This window comes from Salmo salar, chromosome ssa06 (genome assembly GCF_905237065.1).
Source record: "Salmo salar chromosome ssa06, Ssal_v3.1, whole genome shotgun sequence".
Taxonomy (NCBI): domain Eukaryota; kingdom Metazoa; phylum Chordata; class Actinopteri; order Salmoniformes; family Salmonidae; genus Salmo; species Salmo salar.
Window position 1 is genome coordinate 8,604,268 of NC_059447.1, and position 10,733 is coordinate 8,615,000.

Consider the following 10,733-nt stretch of genomic DNA (forward strand, 5'->3'; position numbering starts at 1 on the left):
ACATGCTTCGAAGTACGGTAATGGAATATTTAGAAATCTTTTGTCACGAATTGCGCCATGCTCGTGACCCTTATTTACACTTCGGATAGTGTCTTGAACGCACAAACAAAACGCCGCTATTTGGATATAACGATGGATTATTTTGGACCAAACCAACATTTGTTATTGAAGTAGCAGTCCTGGGAGTGCATTCTGACGAAGACAACAAAGGTAATCAAACTTTTGTAATAGTAAATCGGAGTTTGGTCAGGGCTAAACTTGGTCGGTGTCTAAATGGCTAGCCGTGATGGCTGGGCTATCTACTGAGAATATTGCAAAATGTGCTTTCACCGAAAAGCTATTTTAAAATCGGACATATCGAGTGCATAGAGGAGTTCTGTATCTATAATTCTTAAAATAATTGTTATGTTTTTTGTGAACGTTTATCGTGAGTAATTTAGTAAATTCACCGGATGTTTGCGGGGGGTATGCTAGTTCTGAACGTCACATGCTAATGTAAAAAAGCTGGTTTTTGATATAAATATGAACTTGATTGAACAAAACATGCATGCATTGTATAACATAATGTCCTAGGGTTGTCATCTGATGAAGATCATCAAAGGTTAGTGCTGCATTTAGCTGTGTTTTTGTGACATTATATGCTAGCTTGAAAAATGATTGTCTGATTATTTCTGGCTGGGTACTCTGCTGACATAATCTGTTTTGCTTTCGCTGTAAAGCCTTTTTGAAATCGGACAGTGTGATTAGATTAACGAGAGTCTTGTCTTTAAAATGCTGTAAAATAGTCATATGTTTGAAAAATTTACGTTTTCGGATTTTAGAGGAGTTTGTATTTCGCGCCAAGCCCATCATTGGATATTGGAGCAGGTGTTCCGCTAGCGGAACGTCTAGATGTAAGTTAACAGTGAACTCCTTCAAGGCCCTGACCTGGCAAACACGCTTATAGGAGTCTTGCTAAGATTTCGGCAAGAGCACATTGCCATGATGGCAGACATCGAAGGACTGTTCCATCAAGTACGTGTCCATGAAGATGACTTAGACTTCCTGCGATTCCTATGGTGGCCGGATGGTGACACTAACAAAAGATTGGAGGAGTACAGAATGACAGTACATCTTTTTGGTGCTATATCCTCTCCAAGTTGTGCAAATTTTGCACTACGAAAGACTGCAGAAGACAACTGTGAGAGGTACGATGAAGAGGTGATTCAAACAGTCAAGTCCAACTTCTATGTTAATGACTGCCTCAAGTCAGTGGCCACAGAAGAACAAGCCATAGCTCTCACAAAAAAACCTCAGGGATGTGTGCTCTCAGGGTGGGTTCAAATTGACCAAGTGGGTCGGCAACAGCCGTGCTGTGCTGGCTTCTATCCCTGATGAACACAAAGCCAAGCAGATAAAAGAACTGGACCTGGACAGAGAAAAGCTGCCTGTTGAAAGAGCACTTGGAATCCGATGGAACATTGAAAGAGTCATTGTCAAGAACAGACCCCTTACAAGAAGAGATATTCTCTCTACTGTCAGCTCTGTTTATGATCCATTAGGTTTCCTCGCCCCATTCGTATTAAAGGCAAAGCAAATTCTTCAAGTGCTCTGCAAGCTAAAGTGTGGATGGGACGAAGTCATCCCCGAAGAACACTCTCTTTCATGGAAGAGATGGCTCTCAGAGCTAGACCAGCTTTCCAGATTCCAGATAGACATGTGTATGATGCCTGAGAACTTTGGTCAAGTCAAGACCACACAGCTGCATCACTTCGGTGACGCAAGTGAGCAAGGTTATGGCACCGCAAGCTACCTTAGGTTCACAAACGGTATGGGAAAGGTCCACATTGCATTCATACTGGGGAAATCAAGGGTCACTCCACTCAAGCAGATGACGATCCCCAGACTGGAACTTGCTGCAGCAACATTGGCAGTGAGAGTGGACAGGATGTTAAGGTTGGAGCTCCAGATTGAACTTGAGGAGTCAACTTTCTGGACAGACAGCCAGTCTGTGCTAAAATACATCCACAACGATACCAAGAGATTCCATAACTTTGTGGCTAATAGGGTTGCTATGATACGTGACCTATCGAAAGCAAAACAGTGGAGGTATTTGAACTCCAAACACAACCCAGCTGATGATGCTTCAAGAGGATTACATGTTGAAATTTTCCTGAACTCCAAGAGATGGCGCAAAGGACCAGAATTCCTGGAGAAAACAGAAACACAATGGCCAAAAGTCCCCGAGGAGCTTGGCTCCATCCCTTCAGATGATCCAGAGGTGAGAAAAGACGTCATCGTAAACAGTACATGTGTGGAAGAAAAGAGTCCGACCAGCAAACTGATCGAGTACTATTCAACATGGAACAGCTTGAAGAAAGCAGTTGCCTGGATGCTGAAACTGAAGAGACTTCTTCTACAGTTAAGCCAGAAAAGGAAAGTTCTCACACAAACTGATCCAGGTTCAGATCAGAGTCTGACAAACTCACTGAAGGAACAAATTGACAAGTTCAAACTGACATTTGGAAAAGAATGTCTGTCTGTGGATGACCTAGATGAAGCAGAAAAGGCCATCATTCGATTTGAGCAACGACAGCACTTTAAACAAGAAATTGCACTAGTTGTGAAAGGAAAACAATGTGCCAAGAGAAATGGCTCAGTCTGTAAGCTTGATCCAATTGTTGACAATGGCATTCTGAGAGTGGGAGGAAGGTTAAGCAAAGCTGCTATGCCTACGGAACTAAAGAATCCTATGATCCTACCCAAAGACTCCTACATCTCCAGACTGATCTTACTCCACATCCATGAGCAGGTTGGCCACTCTGGGAGAGGTCACATGCTTTCTAGACTTCGCCAGCGATATTGGATACCCTGTGCCAACTCCTTAGCAAGGAAGATCCTTAAGAGCTGTGTCTTCTGCAGGCGGATGCAAGCTAGAGCTGGAGAACAGAAGATGGCCGACCTTCCACAAGATCGGGTGTCACCTGATTTGCCGCCTTTCACCCATGTGGGCATAGATTACTTCAGCCCCATAGAGGTGAAGCGAGGCCGCGTTCATGTGAAGCAGTATGGTGTGATCTTTACTTGCCTTGTGAGTCGAGCTGTCTATCTAGAAGTTGCTAGTTATCTGGATACTGATTCCTGCATCAATGCCCTGCGCAGGTTCATCTGTCGAAGGGGCCCAGTCACAAGTATCAGAACAGACAATGGCACCAACTTTGTTGGAACACACAGAGAGCTAGGAGAAGCTCTGAAAGAGCTGGATCACAACAAGATTCAAATTGAATTACTGAAGGAAGGAGTGACATGGTCATTCAATCCTCCCTCTGGAGCCCACCATGGGGGGGTATGGGAGAGGTTGATCCGACTGGTGAAAAAGATCCTCTATTCAGTCCTTAAAGAGCAAGTACTGGATGATGAGGCTTTGCAGACAGCCTTGTGTGAAGTTGAGGCAATCATGAACGACAGACCAATCACAACTGTAACAAATGACCCTAATGATCTAGAACCCCTGACTCCGAACTATCTGCTTCATCTGAAAGCAAAGCCAGTCCTGCCACCAGGACTATTCCAGAGAAGCGACCTATACTCACGAAGGAGATGGAAGCAAGTACAATATATTACTGACCTCTTCTGGAAGAGATGGATCAGGGAGTATCTTCCACTTATGCAGGAGCGGAACAAGTGGAACAAAATTAAGAGAAACTTCAGTCCTGGTGACCTTGTGGTCATCGTCGACGACACCGCCCCTAGGAACTCTTGGCTAATGGGGCGTGTGGTGGAGGCTTTGCCAGGGGCCAAAGGTCTTGTCCGGAGCGTCATGGTTAAGACCAAGACCAATATCTTACAGAGACCTATCAATAAACTCTGTCTGCTCCTGGAGGCGGCGGAGTGAGTGAGACACACACACACACATACACAGTGCTCCATCTTTGAATCACGTGCACCTCTGATTCGTTGATGTTGTACTCTTACATTCTTTGATGTCGTAGTCATACATTTTTTGGACGTCATACTCTTGACATTTTTGGAAGTTGAACACTTCAACTCAGACTGAGATCTACGGACTATTTTCCTATATGGCACCTTTTATATTTGTATATAGCTATGAACTGTAATAGTGCTCTAGTATAGAATGTTTTGTGTATTGGCTCTACGTTTGAATATTAAGTAATTGTTGTCCATTCAGTGCTGTCAACAATTAGTGGCCGGTATGTTAGGGCCGATTTGGACATATTTGTATAAAAGACCGAACATTCAGAGCTCCATGTATATGATAAAATATTAGGTACGTACCTTTTATGATTTATATTTACCTGATTTGAGATGTATTCATTTGTTGTTAGTGTAACTTAGTTTTTGTCCCCCCCTCTTGCCCATTCATTATACTGCGGTAAGTGTGTTAGGATAAAGGCAGGTAGTTGGGCCTTCGGGGGGAGGAGTCCTTGCTAGACGCGGGAGCGGTATAGTTTTTTGACCATACAGACAGGTCATATTCTGTATTTTCCATATCAAGTAATCTATGTTTTAAGTTGATTGGATAATCATTTTCCTGTTAGATATAAGAAGAATAAACATTTTTGTTGCACCATATCCCTGGATCACATTGAATGTTTGGCTGTTTGGAAACCTTGAGTGTGGACTGTATGCGTACCAAACAACCCCGCTTCAGGCTTGGGCAGTGGCTATGGTAAAGAGGAAAGGAAGCCACTACACCAACACTCTCACCTTGTTGTTAACCTGCCACTTTACCTCACCCTGGTCCTTTCAACCCAACACTCCCACCTTGTTGTTGACCTGCCACTTTACCTCACCCTGGTCCTTTCAACCCAACACTCCCACCTTGTTGTTGACCTGCCACTTTACCTCACCCTGGTCAACTCAACCCAACACACCCACCTTGTTGTTGAACGGCACTACTTTTGACCACGACCCTTTCAGACAACAACAAAAACACACCTCATTGTTGACGAGCCACTCCACCTCATAGTGTGTAATGTCCTGGTCCTGTCCGATGTTGACGCTGGGAGCCTCCAACATGGCGTCCTTTATCAGAATGGACAGAGCACGCAGGATGAAGGATGCAAACAAGTTCATGTGGATGTTGTTCCTCATACAGTGGAGCTTCCTGTAAGGGGGGGGGCAGTGTGCTTCCTGTTAGGGGGATGTCAACTACAACAGAGGTAATATAACAAAGATTAAAGGTTAAAGAAATGGAATTAGAATATGTATATCTGTATGGTTACTGTCAATAGGTGGCCAAACGTTAAGGTCAGTGGAGCTACCTTGCTTCACTGACGTGGCCAAGGTTTTACGTTATTAGAGCTGATCTCTCTCTCTCTATTCATAACAAAAATGTTTAATTGACAAGAAATATACACCTTTCTACCTCAATGAAGAGTGGTGGGTGGCTGAGAGGACATGGTGGGTGGCTGAGAGGACATGGTGGGTGGCTGAGAGGACATGGTGGGTGGCTGAGAGGACATGGTGGGTGGCTGAGAGGACATGGTGGGTGGCTGAGAGGTCATGTGTCTGTCTGTCTGTCTGTCTGTCTGTCTGTCTGTCTGTCTGTCTGTGTCTTTCCTTCCTCTTTACGGTCATGAGGTGAAGGCAACCTGATCATGGTGCCAAGCATTAACACCAGAGCCCCAAAGGCTGTCTCAGTGTTTGTGTGTGTCTCTGTGTGGTGTGTGTGTGTCTCTCTCTCTCTCTGTGTACGTGTGTGTGTGTGTGTTACCTGAAAGTGATCAGGACTCCGAGGGCTAACACCAGAGCCCCCAGAGACAGAGAGTAGCCCACGGTGTACATGGTCCGGAACTTCTTGAGGATCTGACCATAGTGAGGCTACACACACACACAGACACACACACAGAAACAATAACAAACATTGCATTCAGAAAGCATTCAGAACTCTTGGCTTTTTCCACATTTTGTTACATTACAGCTTCTATTAAATTAAATGTTTTCCTCATCAATCTACACACAATACCCCATAATGACGAAGAAAAAACTGGTTTTTACAATTTCTTGCAAATGTATTAAAGATATACAACAGAAATATTACATTTACATAAGTATTCAGACCCTTTGCTATGAGACTCGAAATTGAGCTCATGTGCATCCTGTTTCCATTGATTGGAGTCCATCTGTGGTAAATTCAATTGATTGGACATGATTTGGAAAGGCACACACCTGTCTATATAATGTCCCACAGTTGACAGTGCATGTCAGAGCAAAAACCTAGCGATGAGGTTGAAGGAATTGTCCGTAGAGCTCCAAGACAGGATTGGGTCGAGGCACAGATCTGGGGAAGGGTACCAAAAAATGTCTGCAGGTTTGAAGGTCCCCAAGAACACAGTGGGCTCCATCATTCTTAAATGGAAGAAGTTTGGAACCACCAAGACTCTTCCTAGAGCTGCTTCCCGGCCAATCGGGCGAGAAGGGCCTTGGACAGGGAGGTGACCAAGAAGCAGATGGTACTCTGATAGAGCTCCAGAGTTCCTCTGTGGAGATCCGAGAACCTTCCAGAAAGACAACCATCACTGCAGCTCTCCACCAATCAGGCCTTTATGGTAGAGTGGCCAGACGGAAGTCACTCGTCATTAAAAGGCACATGACAGCCCACTTGGAGTTTGCCCAAAGGCACCTAAAGGACTCTCAAACCATGAGAAACAATATTCTCTGGCCTGATGAAACCAAGATTGAACTCTTTGGCCTGAATGCCAAGTGTCACATCTGGAGGAAACCTGCCACCACCCCTACGGTGAAGCATGGTGGTGGCAGCATCAGGCTGTGGGGATGTTTTTCAGTGGCAAAAAATCGGACACTAGTCAGGATCGAGGGAAAGATGGAGGAAAGTACAGAGATCCTTGATGAAAACCTGCTCCAGAGAGCTCAGGCCCTCAGACTGGGTAGAAGGTTCACCTTCCAACAGGACAACGACCCTAAGCACACAGCCAAGACAACACAGGAGTGGCTGTTTGTAAAATCTTGAATGTCCTTGAGTGGCCCAGCCAGAGCCCTGATTTGAACCCGATCGAATATCTCCGGAGAGACCTGAAAATAGCTGTGCAGCAACGCTCCTCATCCATCTTGACAGAGCTTGAGAGGATCTGCAGAGAAGAATTGGAGAAACTCCCCAAATACAAGTGTGCCAAACTTGTAGCGTCATACCTTGTAACATCGTCTTTTCAGTTCACTGCAGCTAGCGACTGGAACGAGCTGCAACAAACACTCAACCTGACAGTTTAATCTTCATTCAAACTGACAGGGGGTGTTTTTGTGTTTGTTCTATGTTTTCTATGTCTATGTTGGATTTCTAGTTTGTCTATTTCTAGGTTGGGGTTTATTGGGTTGACCTTCAATTGGAGGCAGCTGTTCCTCGTTGCCTCTAATTGGAGATCATATTTAGTAGGGGTGTTTTTCCTGTTGTTTGTGGGTAGTTGTTTCCTGTTTAGTGTATGTTCACCTGACAGAACTGTTGACGGTCATTTTTGTTATTTTGTTATAGTGTTTCATTAAAGTTAAATATGAGCACTTCACACCCGCGCCTTGGTCCCCTTTGTACGACCTGCATTACAGAACTACCCACCATGACTGGATCAAGCGGCGTGCCCAGGCAGAGATGGAAACCTGGTCATACTTGGAATGGATGGAGAGGAGAAACTGGACTTGGGGGCAAGTCATTGAGAGGTATCGGAGCCTACCGGGTAAGAACGAGAGGCAGCCCCAAAACATTTTTTTGGGGGGGGCACACGGGTAGTTTGGCTGGGCCAGGGGTGTTCCCTGAGCCAACTCCCCGTGCTTATTGTGGTGAGCATGTGCCTGCCTCTCGCACACTCTCTCCGGTACGTCTCCATAATCCAGTACGTCCAGTGCCTGCTGTGGGCACTCGACCATTAGTGCGTCCTGTTCCTGCTCCCCACACTCGCCCTGAGGTGCGTGTTACTAGTCTGTCGCCTCCAAAGCCAGCCCCACGCACCAGGCCTCTAGTGCGCCTGCCCAGCCCAGTACGTCCAGTTCCTGCTCCCCGCACTAGCCCTCCAGTGCGCCTCCATAACCCGGTACAGCCAGTGCCTGCTGTGAGCACTCGGCCATTAGTGCATCTTCCCAGTCCGGTGAGACCGATTTCCTGCTCCTCGCTCTCTCCCTCCAGTGCGCATCCATAACCCGGTACAGCCAGTGCCTGCTGTGAGCACTCGGCCCTTAGTGCGTCTTCCCAGTCCGGTGAGACCGATTCCTGCTCCTCGCAGTCTCCCTCCAGTGCGCACCACCTTCGGCGGTGGTCTGCAACCCGGAGTCTTCGGCGGCAGCTTTTAGCCCAGAGTCTTCGGCGGCGGTTGGCGGTCCGAAGCCTCCGAAGATGATCCATGGTCTGGTTCATCCGGACAAACAGAAGCGGGGGGGATCAGCGGGCGGTGGGGGTACTACGCCCGGAACCAGAGCCGCCGCCATAGACATTTTTTCACCCACCCTACAGTGGTCAGGGCGTGACAGGGGTATTTTTGTGTTTGTTCTATATTTTCTATGTCTGTTGGATTTCTAGTTTGTCTATTTCTAGGTTGAGGTTTATTGGGTTGACCTTCAATTGGAGGCAGCTGTTCCTCGTTGCCTCTAATTGGAGGTCATATTTAGTAGGGGTGTTTTTCCTGTTGTTTGTGGGTAGTTGTTTCCTGTTTAGTGTATGTTCACCTGACAGAACTGTTGATGGTCGTTTTTGTTATTTTGTTATAGTGTTTCATTAAAGTTAAATATGAGCACTTCACACGCCGCGCCTTGGTCTCCTTTGTACGACCCGCGTTACACCTTTTGCCTTTTGGTAGGCCGTCATTGTAAATAAGAATTTGTTCTTAACTGACTTGCCTAGTTAAATAAAGGTAAAATAAAATACCCAAGAAGACTCAAGGCTGTAATCGCTGCCAAAGGGTCTGAATTCTTATGTAAATTTGATATATAAGTTGTTATTTTATAAATTAGCAAACATTTCTAAAATCCTGTTTTTACTTTGTCATTATGGGGTATTGTGTGCAGATTGATGAGGGAAAAAAAATATTGAATCCATTTTAGAATAAGGCTGTAACGTCGGAAAATGTGGAAAAATTTAGGGGGTCTAAATACTTTCTGAATGGTCTGTACATTTAGCCTACACTCCTCAGTACACGCACACTGATGAAAAACATGAATCAATTCTATACATCCTTTCCATCATGTCTATATCATATATTTTATCCACAGCATTTCCAAGCCTCACTCACAAGAGACACATCATTTTCACCTGAGCAGGATCATTAGCATCACACTCGCTAGTGTTCTTCTGGGGAACCCACTGGCCGTCCGCATCACACTCCCTGTACACCCAACCATGCTGGACTGGAACAGATACACATACAGATAGACTGTCACTCACTGACCCAAGCATACTTGTTACCCTTCACACTAACTTGACAGAAGTTTCAGATATTTGACTGAATTTGGTATTTATTGAACGTGATACACAAGCTATTCACCAATCAACCAACCAATCAATCAATTCATCAATCAACCAACCAACCAATCAGCATCAACCTTCACCTTTGTGGTGCCAGGGCAGGTACCAGGGACAGGATACACTGACAGTAGTGTTGGGGAGTCCATCGGGCCAGCAGGCATACATGTCAAAGGTCCTGTTACACACAACACCTACAGGGAACAGTTACAGCACATCTCTTTATCTCCATCACTGTGTCCCCCTGTCCCTCCATCTCTCTGTCCCTCCTCTGTCCCTCATTTGTCCCTCCATCCCTCTGTCCCTCTGTACCCCCGTCCCTCTGTCCCTCCATCCCTCTGTCCCTCTGTCCCTCCTCTGTCCCTACATCCCTCTGTCCCCCCTCTGTCCCTCCATCCCTCCATCCCTCTGTCCCTCCTCTGTCCCTACATCCCTCTGTCCCTCCTCTGTCCCTCCATCCCTCTGTCCCTCCATCCCTCCATCTCTCTGTCCCTCTGTCCATCTATCCCACTGTCCCTCCATCTCTCTGTCCATCTATCCCACTGTCCCTCCATCTCTATGTCCCTCCACCTCTCTGTCTCTCCACCTCTCTGTCCCTCCATCTCTATGTCCCTCCATCTCTCTGTCCCTCCATCTCTCTGTCCCGCCATCTCTCTGTCCCTCCATCTCTCTGTCCCTCCATCTCTCTGTCCCTCTGTCCATCTATCCCACTGTCCCTCCATCTCTCTGTCCAGCTATCCCACTGTCCCTCCATCTCTATGTCCCTCCATCTCTCTGTCCCTCTGTCCATCCATCCCTATGTCCCTCCATCTCTATGTCCCTCCATCTCTATGTCCCTCCATCTCTATGTCCCTCCATCTCTATGTCCCTCCATCTCTCTGTCCCTCTGTCCCTCTATCCTTCTATCCTTCTGTCCCTCTATCCTTCTGTCCCTCTATCCTTCTGTCCCTCTATCCTTCTGTCCCTCTATCCTTCTGTCCCTCTGTCCCTTCATTCCTCTGTCCCTCCATCTCTATCTTACATGTCAAATGTCCTGTTTCACACCACACCTGGGGGAAACAATTACTGTAGATCAGAACACATCCTGTCCAATCAGATCTGTGAAGGGGAGGGAATATCTTCCTGGAATGAAAGATATACATATATCTACTGCCACAGCCGACCCTCACCGGGAGAGGAGAACGGAGGACCTTCATCTTCCCATAATGCACAGTGCTATACAGTGTTTATGGTGTGAGTGTGCGTGCAGGCGTGTGCATGTGTTTCTCAC

General features: G+C 46.3%; 1 protein-coding gene across 2 annotated transcripts in view; it reads right to left on the reverse strand.

Moving 5' to 3' along the window:
* LOC106594483 (glucagon receptor) overlaps positions 1-10,733 on the reverse strand; it is a 293,979-nt gene that overhangs the window by 61,779 nt on the left and 221,467 nt on the right. For both annotated transcript variants that reach the window (XM_045719695.1, XM_045719694.1), the window contains exons 4-7: positions 9,550-9,657; positions 9,254-9,348; positions 5,717-5,823; positions 4,939-5,107 (exon numbers count right to left, since the gene is read on the reverse strand). In XM_045719695.1, the coding sequence (XP_045575651.1) occupies positions 4,939-5,107; positions 5,717-5,823; positions 9,254-9,348; positions 9,550-9,657 (479 nt within the window). The remainder of the gene's footprint in view (positions 1-4,938; positions 5,108-5,716; positions 5,824-9,253; positions 9,349-9,549; positions 9,658-10,733) is intronic.